The sequence below is a fragment of the Dromiciops gliroides genome, chromosome 1 (genome assembly GCF_019393635.1).
Source record: "Dromiciops gliroides isolate mDroGli1 chromosome 1, mDroGli1.pri, whole genome shotgun sequence".
NCBI classification, from domain to species: Eukaryota; Metazoa; Chordata; class Mammalia; order Microbiotheria; family Microbiotheriidae; genus Dromiciops; species Dromiciops gliroides.
Window position 1 is genome coordinate 30,767,849 of NC_057861.1, and position 22,398 is coordinate 30,790,246.

Consider the following 22,398-nt stretch of genomic DNA (forward strand, 5'->3'; position numbering starts at 1 on the left):
CAGGGTGGGGCAGGGAGCTCGTGATCTCTGACCTTCGCTAGAGGCCCTTAGCCACCATTCTTTTAGCTTTGTCTTCTCTTTTTTTTTTGGGGGGGTGGTGGTGGTGGCAATGAGGGTTAAGTGACTTACTTGCCCAGGGTCACACAGCTACTAAGCATCAAGTGTCTGAGGCTAGATTTGAACTCAGGTCCTCCTGAATCCAGGGCTGGTGCTTTATCCACTGTGTCACTGAGCTGCCCCCCCATTCTTTTAGCTTTGTGAGCATCAGTTTCCTGTTCTTTAATATGAGGGAGGGGATTAGACTAGGTCATCTCTATGGTCCCTCCTGGCTCTAGCTATGTATGTATGTGTGAACCCGGGTTCCATCTGGGATGATGATCTCCCGTTCCATGTGAAACAGGACCCTAACCGGGGCTGATCTACCCCCTTCACACCATTATTTTTAGAGTATTGCAGGCTCCCCCCTCCCCCAATGCCTGGAGGCTTAGAAAAGGCCTTTCTGCTCCAGGGGCCACTGTGAACCCCTGTGGAAAGACTGACTATCTCCCTTGGAGGGCTGGCTCAGAGCTGAGCCCTGGGGCCTTCTTACCTCCCTGGTCAGTTTGTGAGCCTGGGGCAGCTGCCAGCCTCCCCTACCTCAGGGGACAGGAAGAGGAAGCAAAGGGGGAAGTAAGTGAAAGGCTTTAGGCCACTCTGTGTGACCCACTTCAAGTGTGTAAGAGGAAGGCACGGGGCTGGCTGGTGCCCGAGTGTCAGATTGGCCCTGCCAGGACCCAGCAGCTGGCTCAGGATAGCCCTGTCTGCTCTCCCATTGGTTCAGCCTCCCCAGGCCCGGCAGCTCCCCTCTACTCCCCCAGTCCTGGCCCCCGGAGTGGGCCAGGAAGCCTCCGACTTGGAGCTGGTGATTTTAAGAATAAATATGACATTTGTCTTATGCCACATGGTTTACAAAGGGTCAGGCACAGGCGGGAGCTCAGTGTGTCTTAGAACTTCAGATTTGGAATTCTTGGATTCTAGTCCCAGTTCTGTTCCTAACTACCTATCTGATAAATCCTGGGGTAAACTCAGTTTCCACATGGTTTCCTCCCATAAGCTCTTTGAGGATCGTGACCGGTTCATTTTTTTTCTTTTTCTTTCTATCTCCAGCCCCTAGCACAGAGCTGGGCACAAATAAATTTCTTTAAAATGGCTGGTCTTTGGGGGCAGCTAGGTGGCACAGTGGATAGAGCACCAGCCCTGGATTCAGGAGGACCTGAGTTCAAATCTGACTTTAGACACTTAACACCTACTAGCTGTGTGACCCTGGGCAAGTCACTTAACCCCCATTGCCTCACCAAAATAAATAAATAAAATGGCTGGGTTTTGAGGTTCCTTTTGGTCCCTTTTTTCTTTTTTTTGTTTTGTTTTGTTTTGCGGGGCAATGGGGGTTAAGTGACTTGCCCAGGGTCACACAGCTAGTAAGTGTTAAGTGTCTGAGGCCTGATTTGAACTCAGGTCCTCCTGAATTCAGGGCCGGTACTTTATCCACTGTGCCACCTAGCTGCCCCTCCTTTTGGTCCCTTTTGAGGGGCACATTGCGAGACAGCAGAGAAAGATCCAGGGGACAGAAGAGTATCAGTTAGGAGACCACAGTGGTCTTGGCATCCATCAAAGCTTCCAGAAGGAATGGGCAATCATTTTCCCAGAATCTGTTCTGGTAAAGCCCCACCCCAAACCCCAGTATCTGGGGAGCAGCTGGAGGTGGACAGCCAGGATGGGCAAGTCCCTGAGCTCATCTCATAGGGTGATCTGTGGAAAGGGCCGGGGAGGGACCCCATGAGAGTTCTCTTTAACCAATTGAAGGACTGACCCATGGCAGAGGGACCTTGGCCTCAGAGGGCAGAACCAGCACTAATGGGGGGAAGGGGCAATTTAGGCCTTAGGTCAGGAAGACCCGGAGGCAGCTTAGGACCCTTCCAGCTGTTCATTCTCCATGTGGTTGGCAGGGGCCTTCAGCATTGGGAGTCCTTCATCTCAAGGCCCTCACCCGCATCCCACTCTTGGTTCTTTGCCAGGCAGAGATCATAGCTCTCTCCCTTCTCTTCCCTGACAGCAACCCAGGGTGAGAGGCCCGCCTGCCCGGGGCTGTGCCTAGATCCGGCCCCCAGATAACACCCAGTTCTGCTGAGCTGGCTGCTTTGGATAGGGGTGTTTTTAAAGGCCCCAGAGGAAGGGAAAGGCAGGGTAAGAGTGGGGTGGGGTGGGGCAGGATGGGACAGGGCTAAATGCACCTGGTGACCTCCCGGGCCAGCCTCGCCCCAAGAATCTGGGAACGAGACAGTTTGTCTCCATCTTGGGGAACTGCAGCCCCACTTGCTATCGCTGATGGAAACCCCCCCGGGCCATATTTGTGGCTGGGCCAGTTACTTCCTTGGGGCTTCCTTGACTACCCTGCACTGCTGGCAGCGGGTCAGGGTATGTGTTCTCAGAAGCCTCTCCTCTTCCTGGTTATGGAGGACAAGGAGAGCCGGCTGGGGGGGGCCATTGCCAGGAGCCCCTTGGGGACCATACCCAGGGTGCCACACCAGGGGATGCTTCTCCAGCCTGGCCAGCCACCTGCCCCCTGCCGGCTATTCTGTGTATCTCTGGGGCCTGACACCTGTGGAGTCTGTCATGTTATAGACACTAGAGTGCTCGTTGGGTTGCAGTCAGTCCATCAGCAAGTGTTCCTTAAGGGCCTAGAAGTGCTGAGGGACGTAAGGCCCCAGAATGAGACAGTCCTTGCTCAGAGGTTGAGAATTGAGAGCTGAGCAATGTACCTCAGTACCTGACTGCTGATGGTGAAATCCATTTTTAAACACGAGCAGGTATCTGTGTTCTGTCTCTCCTACCCCTCCCTCCACTAGAAAAGAGGCAGAAAAACAAGCCCTTGTAGCAAATACACAATCCAGCAAAACCAATTCCCACCTGGGCCTCGCATCCAGAAACGTCTGCCTGACTGCACCCTGAGCATGTCCCTTCTCCATCAGGGCACGGAAGATGTTCTTCATCTCTGGTCCTTGGGAATCAGGGCTTTTACGCCAGTGTTCTCACTTCCTCTGCCTCAGTCCACACAAGTTTTCCCAGCAGCTGAGTGAATAGAGGGAAGGACCTGGAGTCAGGAATACCTGAGTTCAGATCCAGACGTTGTCTAGCTGTGTGACCTTGAACAAGTCTCTTAACCTTGTTTGCCTCAGTTTCCTCATCTATAAAATGAGCTGGAGAAGGGAATGGCAAACCACTCCAGTATCTTTACCAAGAAAACCCCAAACGGGGTCTTGAAGAGTTAGACATGACTGAATAACAACAACAAAATGGGGATAATAGAATTTACCTTCTAGGGTTGTTGTAAGGATCAAATGATAATATCTGTAAAGTGCTTTATAAAGCTTAATGTGTTATATTTAATGCCAGTGATTATTATTATTATATTTTTCATAATAATCACATTTTTATGTTGATGTTGCATTGTACTTATAGAACACATTTATGTTTATACAATTATATATATTTTATTTATCTTATATAATATAATGATGATGATTATTATCATTATAATTATTAGGTTTCTCTCAAACATCCCCATCACTGTTTTTCTTTTTTTTTTTTCTGGGTAGTGAGCGTCAAGTGACTTGCCCAGGGTCACACAGCTAGTAAGTGTCAAATGTCCTGAGGCTGAATTTGAACTCAGGTCCTCCTGAATCCAGGGCTGGTGTTTTATCCACTGCGCCACCTAGCTGCCCCGCATTGTTGTTTCTTATGACATGATAATATTCCCTTGGATTCACATAACATAATTTGTACAGCTATTCCCCCTTACTTTCCAGTTCTTTGCCACTACAAAAAGAGCTGCCATCGATATTTTTCTACACGTAGGACTGTCAGTTGTCAGTGGTTAGTCACAGGGTAGGTTTTAGTGATACCCAGCATGCCTTGGGATGACTTCCTAGACTGTAGCTTTTGTCAGTGGCTGCTGATTTATGTGATAATGGTGGACACCTACATAGCATGGTGAGGTTTGTGAAGTACTGTACTATAGGTATGCTATCCCCATATAATAGATGAGGAAACTGAGTCTCTGAGGATAAGTTACTCACCTGTGAGTTGGAAGGAATCTCCAGGGGCCACCTCATCCTGTCTACCTGAGCTAGCCATCATCCCTAGTGAGGGGTCCTCCAACCTCTGCTTGAAGCCCTTCTGTGAGGGACAGCCCACTCCCCCTCAAGGCAGCCCCCCCCTTTTGGGACCATTCCGATAGAGCTGAAATCTACCCAAAAGCTTCCTCCCATTGCTGCTTCTTAGTTCTACCCTCTTAAGGCCAAAGAAGACAAAACCCATCATCTCTCTTCCCTGTGTGGGCCCTTCCAGTCCTTGGGAGTTCCCAGTTGCCCTACAAGGCTTTGCAACTAAATAGCCCAGAACGATTCATTTCTCTAGCACTTTATGGTGTACAAACAGCCACTCTGTTGTTAATGTAACAGTGTTACTGCCTCTATTTTGTGGGTGGGAGGCTCAGAAAGGGAAGGGACCTTGGTCAGGGTCACACAGGTAGTGTCTGCAGGAAGGGCCAAGCTTCTTAATTCTTTTTTTTTTCCATTACATCATCAGCTCTTTTCCCAAAACGGGGGAAAAACCTTTCCAAGAAGCCAGTTCCCTTTTGTAGTTTAAATAAGATCACGCCAAAGATGTAGGGAAGAGCAGTGGGATGGGAGCCAGAACATGAGGGTGCTAATCTGCTCTCCTGCTTGGGCCCAGGGAAGGAGCCCTGGATGGACCTGGGGTATCAGTTGACCCAGGTTCAAATCCTGGCCCTGTCAGTTAGCATCTTCTAACCTCAGGCAAATCACTTCTGCTTTCTGGGCCTCAGTTTCCCCAGGAAAAGAAAACTGAACTAGAGTCTTAGGGCTCCTTCTAGCTCCAGATTCCCTTCACTCCTTTGAAGGCATCGCTTAAGAGCCCACTCCTACAAGAAGCCTTCCTGGATTTCCCCCACTTCTTTGTGCTTCTCCCTGGAGTGGTTTGTTGTGGGGGTGGGGGCGGGGAAGACATGAGGGCCTGGACTGTTTAGTGGCCAGAGGCTAGGATTTGGAGCTAAGGTCTGCCATCCTGCCTCAGATGCCAGCCACTAGCCTCATTGCCTCCTCTTTAGAATGGGCCTGATGCAGATCCTTGCAAGGTTCAACTGAAGGGGAGGCCAAGAAGCCTGGTGTTTCCCTGGTGCCGCCCAGCCCCCGGCAGAGCCGGGCCTGGGCCCCCCTGACCCAGTTCTGTTCCCCGCAGGTGGCCATGGTGGAGGTGCAGCTGGATGCCAGCCACGACTACCCGCCAGGGCTGCTCATCGCCTTCAGCGCCTGTACCACAGTGCTGGTGGCTGTGCACCTGTTTGCGCTGATGATTAGCACCTGCATCCTGCCCAACATCGAGGCAGTCAGCAACGTGCATAACCTCAACTCGGTCAAAGAGTCGCCCCACGAGCGCATGCACCGCCACATCGAGCTGGCCTGGGCCTTCTCCACGGTCATCGGCACCCTGCTCTTCCTGGCCGAGGTGGTCCTGCTCTGCTGGGTCAAGTTCCTGCCCCTCAAGAGGCAACCCGAGCAGCCTCCGCCCAGCAAGTCCCCTTCCTCGGCCCAGGCGTCCTCCAACGCCAGCTTCACCCCCGGCCAGGAGGCCGCCATCGCCTCCACCACCATCATGGTCCCCTTTGGCCTGGTCTTCATCGTCTTTGCCGTCCACTTTTACCGTTCACTGGTCAGCCACAAGACCGACAGGCAGTTCCAGGAGCTGAATGAGCTGGCCGAGTTTGCCCGGCTGCAGGACCAGCTGGACCACAGAGGGGATCACCCCCTGACCCCCGGCAGCCATTTTGCATAATGCCCCTTCCCCACGCCGTGTCCCGGAGCCAGGAGGGAGTAGGGGACAGTGTGGGCTAGCCTGTGGCTGCAGTGTGGGCTAGCCTGTGACAGCGGTGTGCGCTCGAAAGCTGTCCTGCCTTAATAGTCTAATTTGACTCCTCTCTCTGATGCAGGAACCTGGAGGCTGATTTTCTAGGGAGATGATTTGAGGATGGGGCCTAGGACTTGTTGGGGAGTTAAAGACTTTTTACCCCCTTTTCCAGCCCTGCATCCCTCCCTTGTGATGGGGGAAGCACCGGCGGGTGGGTGGGCCAGATCAGGGACAATTCTCCCTCTGCCCCTTTTTTCCTGACCACCATCCACAAAGTGCCATCCGATTCCTTGCCTCCAGACCCTCCTTGTTGAGCAATGAGAGTGTGTGTATGTGTGTGTGTGTGTGTGTGTGTGTGTGTGTGTGTGTGTGTGTACACACAAAATATACACTTACAGGGACTTGGCTTTGTGTGTCCATGTTTGTTGGGCTGGGGGAGGCCAGTGTTCCATTCGTGTTCTCTCTCTCCTCACTCACTTTACTTCCACCACAGCCCAGGCCTACGAGAAGCCCGGCTTTCTCGGGCTGTCCCATGCTTTGCCCAGGCCCAGGGCAGAGTCCTGTGGACTGGATGGTGGGACTCGTTCTCCTCAGGCAATGGGGGGAAACTTCTTCATTAAGGGGGAAGGGGGTCCTAGTTCCAGCTCTGCTAACTCAGGAGTGATCTTGGGCTTCCCTTCATGGCCTCAGTTTCCCCATATGTCAAATGAAGGGCTTGGACTAAGGTTCTTTCCAGAAAGCTCTAATATTCACCACCCTCCTCTGCCTCATCTCTCTGAGCAGTGGCCAGCCTCCCCAAGTGTTGGTTGGTGATTTTATACCTTTTTCTATGAAATGCACAAATTTTACAAAGAGCCTTTATTTTGAAATAAACCCCAGTCTGCAAAGTCAAAGCAGTGTGTGTATCATGGTGGGACTGAGTGAATCCCTAGGGAAAGGCTTCCCCCCCTCCCCAATCCCATGAGCATATGCTAGCCTGCCCCATCTTCTCTCACTGGCATGGACCAAAAGGGGAAGAGGAAGCTTTTCCAACATTATTCAGGCAGGAAGGCGGGAAGGAACAAACATTTATTCAGTGCCCACAACATGCCAGACACTGTACTAAGTGCTTTACAAATAGCTTATTTGATCCCGAGAAGGGGCTGGTGGTGTCTGGCTGTTCTTAGAGCTGGGCATGATTCAGGATGACAGATGGCTCTTGTGAAAACGATCTTGGAGTCTCAGTGGACTGCCAGCATGCTCAGTTCTGATTCATTCAGATGACATGGCAGCCCAAGGATCTCTTGGGCTATGTTATTAAGGGGCACAGGCTCCAGAATGTGGAAATGAGAGTTCCCCTGCTCTATATTCTGCCCTGGTTAGCCCGTAGCTGGAGTACCTTCTCCAATTCTGCCTTTGAGGAAAGATACTGGCATACCCGTTCACAGAGCAAGCTCACCAGAAGGGGCCAGGCTGCACAAGCCTCATCTGAAAGAATTGGGAATGTTTAGCTTGGAGAAGAGCAGCCTTGGGGGGCAAAGATTGTGGCTGGCTTCCATGCTTGCCTAGGCTTGGAGATTCTCACAAGGGCTTCTGGGGCGGGGGAAGGACGCAAGCTCCCTGCCAAGTGGTGCCAACACTGCATCCCAGAAGAAGGGGGACGCCGGGATAGCTCCCTCCGTTGGCCAGCGCAGATCGGAGGCCCCTGTGGCAGGGGGGCTAGCATTTAAAGGGCAGGGGGCCCTCATTCCAGCCCCGGGGCCAGGCCAGGAGGTCTTTTTGAGGTGACCACAATCCCTCCATTGTGCTGATTAAGCAATTCCTTCCAAACTCGGGGCCTGAACAAGTGCAGCATTCTCTGACAACTGATTTTCAGAGCCCAGGATGTGTTAGGAAAGGTTGATGACCAAATTTTTACTTGGATTAAAGAAAAATCCCACAAAGCACTTCACCAAAAGGGGTGTGGGGAGCATAAGTCCCGACGAACAGAGCCCCCGGACTGGGAGCCTCCAGTTCTAGTCCTGCCCTCTGCTGCTAACTTGCTTTGTGACCTTGGCAAATTAGTTGCCCTCTCTGAGCCAGTTTCCTCATCTGTAAAAGAAGAACTAAGACTAGACGGCCTCTAAGGTGTTTCTAAGCTCTAATGTTCCCTGTTCTAGAGCCTGTTTCTGTTCTGACCTCCCAGCCCTGACCTGTGTCCTAAGCCCCTTCCCAGCCCTCACTTCCTGTGTTCTAAGCCTCCTCCTAGTCCCAAACTATGTTCCAAGCTCCCTCCCCAATCCAGACTTCCTATGTTCTAAGTCCCCCCTCCCCAGCCCTGGCTTCTTATGTTCTAAGCTTCCTCCTCCCTTCCAGCCCTGACCTGTGTTCTAAGCCCCCTTGTGTCCCCAAACTATGTTCTAAGCTTCCTCCCAGCCCTGACCTGTATTCTAAGCTCCCTTCTGGCCCCAAACTGTTCTAAGTCCCCCTTCCCAGCCCCAACCTTCCATGTTCTAAGCCTCCTCCCAGCCCTGATCTGTGTTCTAAGCTCCCTCCTGGCCCCAAACTGTTCTAAGCCCCCCTCTCAGCCCCGACCTCCTGTGTCCTAGGGTCTCTCTCGGCCCTGGCCCTGGAAGAAGGAAGGTCTGGGTGGGGATGCCAGGGCTGGGCAGCCGTACACATGGCACAGACTAGTTTTGGATGAGGTGATTTACCCAGTCACCCAGTGAGTTGTTAAGCAGAGCTGGGATGAAGCTTAGGTTCTCTGACTTCTCATGCTCGTTCCTCTAAGACTGGAGAGCTGTCGGAAGAGAGTTTTCAGGCATGGGGCTGGAACAGAATTGCTCTGCCTAAGGTGGCGGATGACCCCAGATGCTGTGCCGCCAACCCTCTCTGGTCCGGCAGAACGGCTGGCTGGAGGGAGAGCGGTTTGCCGACACATGCCGTTTCACCAGAGGACCTCCAACAGCTCCCTCCTCGGCAGAGAGCCTGGATCCTTGGCTGCCTGCAGTTCACAGTCCCCTCCATCCCCGCTCCCCAAAGCCCTTCAGAGGGAATGAGGTGAGGGCAGACACAGGGCCCCTGGTTGCATCTTCCCTTTATCAGCTTGACCCACCCTGAATGGCCTCCTCCCCCCAAGGGCCCGGATGACTTGGCCTTGGGCAGGGGGGGCTCTTGACCAGCCCTTCCCTTGTTGCTTCTACTGATTCAGCCCTTGTCATTTCTTCTGCTGATGGTTTCAATCTTCCTCCTGGATGAACATGGCTACAGCATCTTCCAGCACCTTATCTGGATTCAGCAGTTCAATCTAGAGGGAAGTGGTGAGGCCCGGGGTCAGCATGAGCCTGGCCTAGGTGAGGCGGGGGCTTGCCCCACTGCTTTCCTGGGAGCCGAGCTGCCCTCTCTGCCAGGCCCTGCCAACCCAACCCAGCTGTCTGGTGGAGAAGGCTGGCGGGGCCCTGTCTGAGTGCTCCAACAAAGGGCTCTTGTTTCTCCCTTGGCCGCCTGGCCCGGATCTGGGTGTGTCCTGTCTCCCTCCTGTGGGAGGAGGGATGGGGCTGAGCAAGGAGAGAGGCAGGTGACTTCTGGCTTTTGGCAGCCCCTGCCAAGGGCTTACAAGGTGAGCGGGCAGCTCGGCAGCTGGGATTCTGAGCCCCGGCGTTTGGGTGCCTCCCAAAAGTAGATGTGGAGACAGGCTGAAGCACATCAACACAGCAGCCCACGAAGTGGTGATTTGCCAAGAGTCATAAATCTGCCTTTTTAGGCAGGATTCGAACCTAGGTCTTCCTGATTTCCAAGCAAGGTGCCCTAGCCACTCACCATACTGCCTTTCCACTTCAGTGGAACACAAAATCATAGACCATGGGCTAGAAAGGGCATCAGAAGCCATCTAAACCATCTCAACTTGCAGAAAAGGGAAATTGAGGCCCGTTAGGGATAAATGACTTGGCCAATGTCTGGCAGGCAATAAGAATCAGAATCTGAATTTGAACCCAGGCCCTTGATCCAGAGCCTGTGCCCATCCATCCCACTGTACATGCTGTGAGGTAGGCAGTACAAATATTTTAAATCCCTCTTTTGCGTGACAGGGCTAGAGAAATGAAGGTGACTTGATGTAGGAATTAAACCCAGGTTTCAGGGCGGGGGGGAGGGGTTGTTTGTTTATTTTTCCACTGTAGCATCCTGATTGTCTTGTATTCTGGGAGGGTAGCTACAGCCTCTAGAGAGGTGTGGGTGCTCAGGCAGAAAGGGGGAGCCTCCCTCAAAGCCGACTTGGCCACTGTTCCTAAATAAAGCCTTTCCCCAACATCGGCATCTCATCTCCTTGAAACAACGTTGTCAGACTTGGTCTACTTTGTATTGGTGCTTGTGTGTGGAGAAGCTGAGGGCACCAAATGTTTCACTTCTGAACTCCCGCCACCAAGAGCGTGCCTGGCACACATTTTTATGGTTGAGGGTGGGGGGAGGCCCAGATCTGTGACTTTTATCCCTCTAGGGAGCTTCCTTTGTGAAAACCCCCTCCACCAATACAGATTGTTAATAAATTTGACTCAGTTCTCTATATGTTTGAGAAATGAGGCCTTCATCCGACACTCGCTTCCAGTTTTTTTTCATAGTTACTATGGCTCTATTTCTCACCATCTGATTCCCTCCCCACACAGTTTCTTCTCTTCTCTATCTCCTCTCACCCTGTCCCTCCCGAAAACTGCCACCAATAGAGACTGGCACCTGATCTGCAACATAAAGCCCGATGCCAGGTCCTAATCTCTATATGCCTGCCATGCCAGGGTTGGGGGGGCTTATCAAATGGAGGATTGATGCTTTTGGAAAAAGTGGGGAGGGAGAAGGGGGTTGCATGTGGCCAACTGACCTCTGGGATGGGATACTTGGTGGGCTCAGGGGCTTCATCTCGACCAAAGTCGATCATGGTCCCGCATTTGGGCACGTCGTCTACCCAGAAACCCTCAAAGAGCTGCCCATGGTCCAGATGGAAGAAGCGACCAGTCCCATTTTTCATCCCAGATTGCCAACAGCCTTCGTAGCGGTTTCCATTACCTGTGGAGGAGTAAAAGAGTCAGAGAGAGAGAGAGAGAGAGAGAGAGAGAGGATGTTGTAATAAAGAATAGCTGAGGGGCAGCTTGGTGGTGCAGTGAATAAAGCACTGTCCCTGGATTAAGGAGGACCTGAGTTCAAATCCAGCATCAGACACTTGACACTTACTAGCTGTGTGACCCTAGGCAAATCACTTAACCCTCATTGCCCTGCAAAAAAAGAAAAAAGAATAGCTGAGCAGGTTGTGATCTGTGAATGTAACTGTACCACGAGCAAAGATGTGTATGAGGAATTCAGAGAAACCCAGGGAGACCTCGGTGAACAAAGACAGAGCAGAGCAGTAAGAACCAGAACAATTTACTCGATGACCACTATAATGTAAAGAAAAGTAATGGAGAAAGACTAGAACTCATTCATTTTCAGACATTGCCACTATGTTGATGTGGGGTTTTTTTGTGTGTGTGTGTTTTTTTTTTCAGGGCAATTGGGGTTAAGTGACTTGCCCAGGGTCACACAGCTAGTAAGTGTCAAGTGTCTGATGCTGGATTTGAACTCAGGTACTCCTGACTCCAGGGCCGGTGCTTTATCCACTGCACCACCTAGCTGGCCCCTGAAAATACACATGTAATATCTACCCCATGGCTTGTGAGACTTTCAAAGCTCATGGATATTGAGCACTTTGCAAAACTTTAAAGCACTTTGTAAATGTCAGCTCTTAGGATCGTGGAATCAGAGAATCATGGGTCTTTTTAATTGTCAGGTAGGGGTGTGTGTGTGTGTGTGTGTATGTATGTATGTGAGAGAGAGATGGACCCCCATTGGCAGTCTAGTGAAGCCTATGGATCCCTTCTCTAATGGTTTTTAGGTGCATAAAATAAAATATGTAGGATTACAAAGGAAACTAATTAGATGAAACCAACAAAAAATTTTAAGTTCATAGATCCCCCCAGTTAAAAACTCTTGGTTCTATAGTTAGAAAAGACCAGGGCAGGAGGCGGCTAGGTGGCACATTGGATGAAGCACCGGCCCTGGATTCAGGAGGACTTGAGTTCAAATCTGGTCTCAGACACTTGATACTTACTAGCTGTGTGACCCTGGGCAAGTCACTTAACCCCAATTGCCTCACTAAAAAAAAAAAAAAAGACCAAAATGAACCCTCTAGTTCAACTTCCTCATTTTACAGATGAGGAAACTGAGGCCAGAGGGGTTACGCAACCTATATCTAAGTGGTATAAAGGAGTTTTCAAAGAAATTATAGGAATGATTCAAAAAGAATGAGCAGCTTGTTCACATAGCAAGAGCACTGATGGATAATATGAGTGCTCCGTGGGTAGGCTCAAGACTGAAGGAAGCCCACCAGCTCGGTGGTGCTATGGTGAAGTCATGGGAGAGCTGGCCAGGAAGGACAGGTATTGTGGATAGGTTGGGATCTGCATCCTTGGAGGGAATAGACTCATATTAATGAGATCACATATCTACTGTCGTGTTGGAATACACACTCCCATACCATCCTAAATCCCATGCCTACATGCTCACAGCTTGAATGTTCTGTGTTGTCAGGACATGCTGAGCAGCTGCCAGAGGGCAGGACCCACATATTTGGGTGACTTCTATTGGGCAATCAGGCAATGTATGTGTTGGGTTTTTTTTGGTGAGGCAATTGGGGGGTTAAGTGACTTGCCCAGGGTCACACAGCTAATGAGTTAAGTGTCTGAGGCCAGATTTGAACTCAGGTCCTCCTGAATCCAGGGTCGGTGCTTTATCCACTGGGCCACCTAGCTACCCCCCACAAAGGTACGTTTTTCTGAGAATGAACTCACTGGATGGGGCAGAGCCCCGATGAGACTTACTTAGACGGAGCATGCCCTCCCCATCTCTCTGGCCCAGACTCCATTGGCCCTCGTAGATGTCTCCATTGGCGTAGTACATGCGGCCCCATCCGCTTCGAAGGCCGTCCTTCCACTCTCCTTCATAGTATTCGTTGGGCCCATAGTACCAGATACCATAGCCCTGCAGGAGGCAGAGGTGTCAGCTTGCCTCAACACCCCATCAATCAATCAATCAATCAACAATTAAGAGTTCTTTTAAAGTTCATGACCTAGTGAAAGGCTACTCATGCCCATTCTAGAGAAGAGAAGATTAAGGCTGAGAAAACATTCCCAGTGAGGTCACACAGCTAGTAAATGTCAGAACCAGGATTTGAACCTGGGTATTCCATGATCATTCCTCCTGCCTAAGGAGGACAGAGTAGAATGGACTTCCAGCCCAACTGGACTAGAGTTTAGGGAAGGCTCCTTATTTCCCAAGCCTCTTCCCAACTTTAATCCAGGGAGTTAAGACCTTGACTTTTGCTCTGGTTGGCCCTGGGCCCCCCTCGATGCATTTTTTCCAGTCGTCCCCCCCTCCCCACCCTTTCATCACCACCCATAATAGCATGGGAAGTTTTCAGTTTGTAGGAAGCCTATAGAGTTTTCAGTTTGTAGGAGGCCTATCTGGGGCCTATAACAAAGGCCCCCAGCCTAGAAAATAAAGCCAGGAAATGAGAAAGCGAGGGTGTAGGTGACACAGAGGCTAGGCCCTTTTTATTGAGGGGGGGAAGGGAAGGAGAGGTTTCCTTGCCCACCTAGTTACCAGGGTAAGAGGAAGTCCCAGTCCCATGGCCTGTTGGCCTCCTAGTCTGTCCAGGTTGGCACTTAGTTCTGGCTCTCACCCCCTTATCTCTCCTTTCTCCTGCTTCCTGTTTGCTAAGAGTTTGGTTCCTGTGACATTGAGGGGAGCTGACCCTGAGGTGCCTCTCTTAGATCTTGTCTACTCCTTTTCCTCGGTTTCTGAGTCCCTCCCTCCTCCTTAAGTCTTGGGGTTTGTTTTCCCTTAACCTCCCCAAGACAGGCAGCAACCTCTGGAGTCCCCTAAGCCCAGTCCTTCCCTCCAACCCTCACCCCAAACCCCCTTCTTCTCCTCTTGCTGAGGAACAACCAAAACTCACAGATTTTTTGCCTTTGGACCACCAGCCAGAGTAGACCTTCTTATATTTATTCTCAGGGTCAGGAAGACTGAGGGTCCCATAACCATCTCTCTTCCCAAACTTCCATTCTCCATGGTAGATAGCTCCACTTTTTTTCCATCTCTGGATTCCTCTTCCTGATGGGAAAAGACACCGGACATGGCTCATCTCACCTTACTGGGAGAACAGCTATCTTCATCCTGGTGGGGTTCTTAGTCCCCAGAAAGTCCTCCCCTTTTGGACTCCCACAGTGATTTCCTTACCCAGCACTTTTCTGAACCCCTTTCTTGCTTCTGAGACAAAGTTCAACAGCAGACTCCACTTCTTGGGTCAGCATTCCCTTTCCTTGTCATAGGGTTCTTCTGAGATGCCAAACTGGTTTATTCTTTTGGAGATAGGGTCTAAGGGAGAGTGACTAAGGGACTCAGGATGTCTGCAGTTGGTCAGACCTGACCATGTCACTCCCATACTCAGAGAACTCCAGTGGCTCCCTTTGGCCTTTGAAGCCCTTCACAAACTGGCCCCAAGCTAAATTTTCAACCTCATTATACATTATACATTATACAACCACATTATACATTATTCCCCTTCCTGTACATAACAGAACAACCAAATGGAACTGTTTTTCATCCACAATACTTCCGATCTCCTATCTCCATCCATGCCTTAGCACAGACTAGGGGATGCTCATCTTCCTTACCTTTGCCTCCTAGAACCCCCAACTTCAAGACCAGCTCAAGTACTACCTTCTCTTTCTACAGGAAGGCTTTTGTGATTCCAGGCGCTGCTAGTGCCCTCTCTCCCAAAACTACCTTGTAAGGTATAGCTCAAATTTATTTAGTGCTTTAAGGTTTACAAAGCCCTTAAAAAATATCTCATTTCATTATCATTGCAACCACCCTGGGAGGTAGGTGTTATTATGATTCCTGTTTCATAGATAAGGGAGTTCCCTTATCCCTATTCCCTTCTACTTAATTGAGAAGCTAAGTGACTTGCCCAAGATCACATGGCTAGGAAGTATCAGGTCACATTTGAACTCAGGTCTTTCTGAGCTACACCAACTGCCTCTTATTTTGTATACTGTATATTCTTTATAAGTTCACATAAGTACATATTATCTTCCTTGATAGAATGTCTTGAGGGCATAGGCTATTTCTTTTTTCTTTTTCTTTTTTTTTAGTGAGGCAATTGGGGTTAAGTGACTTGCCCAGGGTCACACAGCTAGTAAGTGTTAAGTGTCTGAGGCCGGATTTGAACTCAGGTCCTCCTGACTGCAGGGCCAGTGCTCTATCCACTGCGCCACCTAGCTGCCCCGGCATAGACTATTTCAATGATGTGTTTACATTCCCAGCATCTAGTATGAGTGCAGGGCATGTAGTGAGTCTTGAATAAATGTTTGTTGATAGTTATGGTTTGGTCCCTAAGTCACTGGGTTAGCCTTGCAGGAAGATCCTTAAGTCTCATACTTGCCCAGCCTGGGAAGAGGGAGTTATTTTGAGGGGACAAGCTTCTTCCTAGGCTCATTTATGGGACCATCAATCTAGAGGTGGAGGAGAACTCAGATGCCCACTGGTCCAACTCCTTCACTTTACAGATGAGGAAACTGAGGCCCAGGGAAGTTAAATGACTTACCCAAGGTCACACAAGTAGTAAGATTCCTCCTTTCCCTGCTGGTAATTCCTAGGAAGCATAAAAGCTAGACGATCAACCTGGTAAGGAATCAAGATTGGCAGGTTGGGGGCCCATACTCTAGTTGATATGGATATGTATGGGACTTAAGTGTGCCAGGAAGAATAAAATTAATCGACAGACATTTCTTAAGTGCCTACTGTGTGCAAGGCACCGCATGTGGTGCTGATACAAAGACTGCCTTTCCCTACTGGGAAAATTAGAGAATTGGACCAGATAACCTCGGTTTCCTCTCTTGTAAAATGAGGGTTGGAGTAGATCCCCTCTGAGCAAAAGTCCCCCTAACTCCAAATCTCTTTCACAACTTAGTCCCAGGAAACAAGCGATGATGCTAAACAGTTCCATGGACAGAGCTGTGTGTTGGGTAAGTCAGTTTATCTGTGCCTCATTTTCCTTATTTATAAAATGAGGAAATTAATCCTATGAGCTTAGAGCTTGGGGGAGGGAGATAGCATCGGGGTCCCACTATGGTACCAGGTGCTATACTAACCTAAATATTAAAGTATACCAAGCAAAACACTAAATATTATCTCATTCGATCCTCACAATGACCCAGAGAAGTAGGCACTATTACGATTCCCATTTTACAGATGAGGGACCTGAGGCAGAGATAGATTAAGAAACTTATCCAGGGTCATACAGCTAGGAAGAGCCTGAGACTGGCTTTGAATTTGGGTCTTCCTGACTCCAGGCCCAGTGCTCTACCCACTGGGCCAACTAGCCCTAAGTGTTACTCTTCAGTCAGAGGAGTCAGAGGGTTTGAGAAGCCTTTGTGGTGAAAGGGACATAACTAGCACCCAGACTTCACCTGAGCCAAGAGGAAATGGGTGTGTTTTAAGGTGTTTGGATGGGTGTCTCGATCTCTCCCTTTTGGGGGTGCCTCCTGAGTCAAGATGGCCCCACTGGGTCTGTTGGTCATGCTGGTTGAGTCCGTCCCCCATACCTTCTGACGATCCTCAGAAGGTCCTTACCGTGTTTCTTGTTGTCTTTCCATTCCCCAACATAGCAGTCGCCATTGACCGCGTAAACCTCATGTCTCAGGCCAGTCTTCTGGGCCTTCCGATCCCATTCAACCCACAAAGGTTGGGTGGTCTTGGGGATCTTAGTGATGGGCATGCTGTTCTTAGCCCCAGTGGAGGACCTGAGAGAAGGAGTGGGAGCATTAGAGATGGAGGGACCTTGTCCAATGTCAGATTCAGTGTTTGCTTGGGGCTCAGGGTCCTTTGGGTCCGGGGATTTTCCTAGCTGTCAATTTTATTAGACAACTTCAAGGTGTCATTTCAAGATGTTTTCAATCCCCGGGGGCGATGTACTACTGCCCGCTGGTACCTTCTGCTTAACTGACTTTGGGCTCCCCCTGAAGCCCCAATCCCTTCCCAGGGAGCAGTGATGACACAATGGGGAAGCCCAGGTTGGGTGGACCCACAGTGGGGGTTGTCATGGTGTCAAGGGCCTTGTGACACTGCTCCTTATTTGGAGATCTGCTCCAAGTCCCTGGAAGTCACCAACAGGGGCTGGAAGAACTTAGCTGGAGGAGGGGGAGGGCACAGAAAGGAAGAAAGATCTAAATTAGAGATGGACATGGTGCAGGACGGTAGGGCCAGAGAAGTATTCTGTGACATCCCTTTTATACAAGTGACCCACTAATACCTGGAGTCCCCAGCCAATCCCCTGAAGCTCCAGAGAGACCAGGAGAAGAAAAAGTTGGAAAGTTCCGGTCTGGGATTCCTGAATCTAACGGGATCCTTGTAGCAGGCATTCTCTGGGATTTGGGGACCATGGGCCTCTCTTGGGGTAGGAGGGATCTTTTTTTTTTTTTTTTGCGGGGCAGTGGGGGTTAAGTGACTTGCCCAGGGTCACACAGCTACTAAGTGTCAAGTGTCTGAGGCCAGATTTGAACTCAGGTCCTCCTGAATCCAGGGCCGGTGCTTTGTCCACTGCTCCACCTAGCTGCCCCCGGGGTAGGGGGGATCTTGATGGAATGTTGGGGCTTCTGTAAACAGACACAGGGGTGATTATGTATTTGGTGTTAACACTGAGGTGGGGCCTACTACAGTCATGTTATTATCTTCTGCTCAGATTGGGTGTAGGGACAGTAATGGAATCACCAAATGAGGTCAGAGTTGCAAATGAGTCTTAGAGTATGCCAGGGCTTGAGTATGCTATGGCATGTTAGAGATGGGAGGTGCCTTAGAACATTGAATATCTGACCTGGTTGGGACCAAGGAACACAGAATGTTAGAGCAGGAAGGGACCACAGAACATAGGACCTTAAAAGCTAGAAAGGACCTTAGAGCAAACCCAGAAACCGGTCTCAGCAGATGACTTAGACATGTTGACTTAGAAAACTACAAATTAACATCATTGATGTTGTATTGTATTTTTTATTTCCTTAAACATTTCCCAGTTATATCTTTATCTGGTTCAGGCCACGCTTGGGAATTTTGCAGATGGCTTATCCCAACAGGCTTGGGACAAATTTTGCCTTAGAGTATGTGATTTCAGAGCCAGGAGAGACCTTAGAACACACAATTTCAAGGCTGGGAAGGATCTTAGAACTTAACACATTTGAGTTGAGAGGCCCCATAGAATATAGAATGTCAGAGTTATGAGGGCCTAAGCTTAGAACACATCAGAGCTGAGAGGGCCCTTAGAACACCAAATGTCAGAGTTAGAAGAGTCCTTAGAACATAGAAGGTCAGAGCTGGAAGGGGGGGAACCCTTAGCTGGTTGGGGCCCTCAGAACATAGAATGTCAGAGTTTTCAGGGGTCTGTGAGACCATCTAGTACAACTCCCTCATTTTATAGAAGAGAAAACTGAGGCCTTAAGGAGAGGAAACCAACTTATTAGCTGTGTGACCTTGGCAAGTCATTTAAACCTGACTGCCCCTCCCCCCCCAATTTTTTTTTTAAAAAGAAGAAAAGATATCTCCCCAAGGTCACACAAGGAAGGGGTCAATGGTAGGATAGACACTGGAACCCAGACTTTCTTATTCCTAGTCCAAAGGCCTTTCCTCTCCTGCCCCATCTCCTTCCTCACCTCCATAGATCACAGTAGCATACTTTTGCCTCTGCTATTGGCCTTGGGACAAGATGAGACAAGGCAATCTCTAAGCAGAGAGGTCGGGGGCAAGGTTTCTGACTCAGAAATTTCATGAATCTGTCACTTTCCGGTATTTTCTTTAAGTTTCAGGATGCTAAGAGATTTGATCAACAGCCAGGATGTGGGGAGAGGGGGCACCTCTTGGGGAAAGCCTGGATGCAGCCAGCTCAGATAACTCCAATTCCCCAAACTTTTTCTTGCTACCTCCATCAGTTTGTATCATAGTTATTTGTCCATTTCTCTTCCCTCCCCGTTAAATTTTCAATTCTTTAAGAGCAGAGTCTTTTAAAAATATATCTTTGTATCCACCATGTCTAGCCCAGAGATCCCGCACCTAACACCAACTTAATAAATGTTTGTTGTAGTCAAGAGAATGAATTGAGGGAAAGTATCAGATGGGGAGAATTTCCATCAAGGACACTTCTGTTTGCAGCTGGGTCTTCATATAATAACAATAGCACCGTAAAAGCAAAGTGCTTGCTTGGAAAGACTTAAGAAGTCTGATCAACAGAAAAGGCCACCCAGGCAGGATTCCAGAGGACCCAGCTGCCTGCCCTTCCCCCAGGTGATGGACTCATGCTACAGAATGGGACATATATTTTGGGGGGACCTGGCCAATGCAGGAATTTGTTTTGTTTGACTTCATTTTTGTTGTCAGGGTTTTATTTGTCTTTTCCACGTGGGGGGAAAGGAGGGGGAGAGGCAGGAAGAAAAAAATGCTTGATAATTGAAAAAAAATTTAAACAAATTAAAAAAAATTCTTGGGGGTCTGACTGTGTATCAGGAAATCCCCAGGACTTGAGGGACAGGAGAGGAAATGGGGACTGCTTAGTAATAATAGCTGACAGTTCTAGAGCTAAAAAGTTGCAAAATGGGAGCAACTAGGTGGTGCAGTGTATAAAGCACCGGCCCTGGATTCAGGAGTACCTGAGTTCAAATCCAGCCTCAGACACTTGACACTTACTAGCTGTGTGACCCTGGGCAAGTCACTTAACCCTCATTGCCCTGCAAAAAACCAAACCAAACCAAACCAAACAAAAAAGTTGCAAGATGTGACATTTATTGTTTCTTTCTGTGTTCACACTAGCTCTGAAAGTAACAGACATTTTACAGAAGAAAAAACTGAGACAGAGCCAGTGAAAGGACTTTTCCCCAAGCAGAACCCTCCAGACTCCAAGTCAGGAATCTATCCAAAGAAGCTGGTTGCTAATACAGTGCCCGACTACGGAGTAGGAAGAATTGGAAGGTAATTTAGTTCACCAAGCATTATTAGGCACCTACTATGTGCATGGGACACTGATGAAGTGGCTGGGGCATTGATCCTGGCGTCAGGAAGACTCATCTCCCTCAGTTCAAATCCCAGCTCAGGCAATTACTAGCCAGTGTGACCCCGGGTAAATAAGTCACTTTACCTTGTTTGCCTCAGTTTCCTTGTCTGTAAAATAAGCTGGAGAAGGAAATGGCAAACCATTTCAAGATTTTTGCTAAGAAAACCCCATTTTGGGGTCACGAAAAGTCAGACACGGCTGAAAAAAAAACCACGACTGAACAACAACGGGTTCAAGGCATTGAGGGCCTGCAAAGAAAAATCACAGTCCCTGGTCATACGGAGGTTAGTCTACATAGTCTACATAGCGACTGTACCACGTGATCCCATATGGAGCCGCATAACTAAATGTGGGGGGGGGGTCACAAAAAATCTGGCAACAGTAAAAGGTTATGTATACCTATTTTATATACTATATACCCAGGGTCACATAACAAATTTTCAGGCCAAAAAGGGGTCCGGAGAGGAAAAAGTTTGAGAAGCCCTGTTCTACTAGATGTTTGCACGGAGGAGTAAAAAGACGAGGTTTTAGGGCTAGGGGACCAGACAAGGAAGGCTTCCTTCCATAGGAGGTGCCATCTAAGATGAAGAAAAAAAAAAGAATTCTAAAAGGCTGAGGGAGGAGGGAAGAGGGAGGAAGGAGGGCAGTAGGAGCAGGCTGGACCCACTAATTCTAGGCACCAGGTGGGAGGGGCAGTGAGTGGAAGCAGCCCATCTCGGGCGTAGCTGAGGAGTTTTGTTAGTGTTCTAGAAAGGAAAGACGCGGTGACCGCACAATCCCAAATCCTTCATTATTACAAAGTAGGAAATTGAGGCTCAGAGAGGTTAATCAGTTTGCACGGTAACTACGGGACTGGAACCCCGGTGTCCTGGCTCCAAGGTTCTCTTGGAAACTCCCGCCCAAGGAGGCATTCATTCCTGCTTGGGGGGGTCGTGTCCCCCACCCTTTCCTCACTGGGAGCCCTCGCCCCCACCCCGCAATGGCTCGATGGCAAAGTAAGAGGGTGAGAGGGCTCAGGGAAAGCAGGGGACACCTCACGGATCGCTCCACGTGGGGGTGGGGAGAGTGGGGGTTCAGAGGAGGGGCGGCCTCCCTGGCAGGTGCTCCAGCATCTCTCTGCCTTGCACAGCCTGGGCCCCCGATTCATGCACGTCCTCCCATCGCAGCCTTCTGGAGACGCGCACTCACCTCGAGGTGCCCGGACTCCGCCCCTGACGCCCTGGGAGCCAAGAAATTGTCGGTCCAAAACCTTGGCCCGGCCGGCGCCGAGCAGCGCGTGCACTCAAGCCCAGGACCCAGCCGGGGTCACCCTGACAACGCTGGGACAACTCAAGAGCGGCCTCGCGTGCGCCTCCTGGGCCGGCTTGGAGCGGAGCCCAGAGGTGGTGACGAGGGTGGGGAGCCCTGGGGATCTCTAAGCACGGGAAGCAAGCCCCTCCCTCGACAATGAGGCAGAAATATGGGGTAGGAGAGGGATGGGGCAGGGCGTGGGGGAGGGGGAGGAAGAGGAGGGGAGAGTGACTCTTTTCAAAAGGCCTGTCCCCCGGGAGACAACAGCTTGGCATGGGCTCAGTGCCCACAGGGCTGGCAGGGGTGAAAGAATGAGCTTTGGACTGTGAAGGGGAGAGGAAAAATGGTTACCAGGGAGTCAGAGCTGAAAAAAGGAGTCAGGAGGTGGTCAGCAGGCATCCAATAATAATTTACAGGCTCTCAAGTTGGCAAAGCACTTTACCCTAATGCAAGAGGCAGGCTGGTGTATTGAGAGGACTTTGGCTTAAGAGTCAGAGGCCCTGGCTCAGAATTCTCACTCTGCCACTTAAGCTATGGGACCCTGGGCAAATCACTGAACGTTTGGGGGCCCCAATGTCCTCATCTATAAAACTTAATGGCCTCTCTGGTCACTTCTAGATCTCCACCCATGAATCCTATAACTGGGTAACCTCTCCAATCTAACTATGATCCCAGAATCCCTTTGCCACCTTACTCCATCTCTTGGTTCAATTATCACCATCTTACAGACAGGGAAACTGAGGTTCACAGAAGTTAAATAACTTGGCTATGGTCTCAGGTTAGTAAGGGGCAAAGACAACGTTGGAACCCAGATCTTGCTGCCTCCAGGTCTCTCAATTCAACAAGGTATTGATTGTGTTGAGCACTGTGTTGACTATTGACCAGGGGAGAAACAATTTAGAGAATACAGGGGTCCTGCCTTCACAGAGTTCCGGCAAATAGGGTAGAAGACACAAATGTAGATCATTAAAATTCATATCTTATAATAATTTTTTTTGAGAGATAGCAAG

At 49.8% G+C, this 22,398-nt stretch overlaps 2 protein-coding genes across 2 annotated transcripts in view; one reads left to right on the forward strand and one right to left on the reverse strand.

Moving 5' to 3' along the window:
* The window catches only part of ORAI1 (ORAI calcium release-activated calcium modulator 1), a 25,032-nt gene extending 14,520 nt beyond the window's left edge, over positions 1 to 10,512 (forward strand). The window contains exon 2 of the mRNA XM_043967906.1: positions 5,299 to 10,512. Within this exon, the coding sequence (XP_043823841.1) occupies positions 5,299 to 5,892 (594 nt within the window). The 3' untranslated portion in view covers positions 5,893 to 10,512. The remainder of the gene's footprint in view (positions 1 to 5,298) is intronic.
* On the reverse strand, positions 9,027 to 22,049 carry MORN3 (MORN repeat containing 3). The gene is made up of 6 exons (XM_043967894.1): positions 21,287 to 22,049; positions 16,639 to 16,808; positions 13,961 to 14,115; positions 12,825 to 12,984; positions 10,793 to 10,977; positions 9,027 to 9,229 (listed from the first exon to the last, which is right to left on the reverse strand). Exons 1-6 carry the CDS (start codon positions 21,661 to 21,663, stop codon positions 9,161 to 9,163), a joined length of 1,116 nt encoding a protein of 371 aa, XP_043823829.1. The 5' UTR covers positions 21,664 to 22,049; the 3' UTR covers positions 9,027 to 9,160.
* Between the last annotated feature and the right edge of the window lie 349 nt (positions 22,050 to 22,398).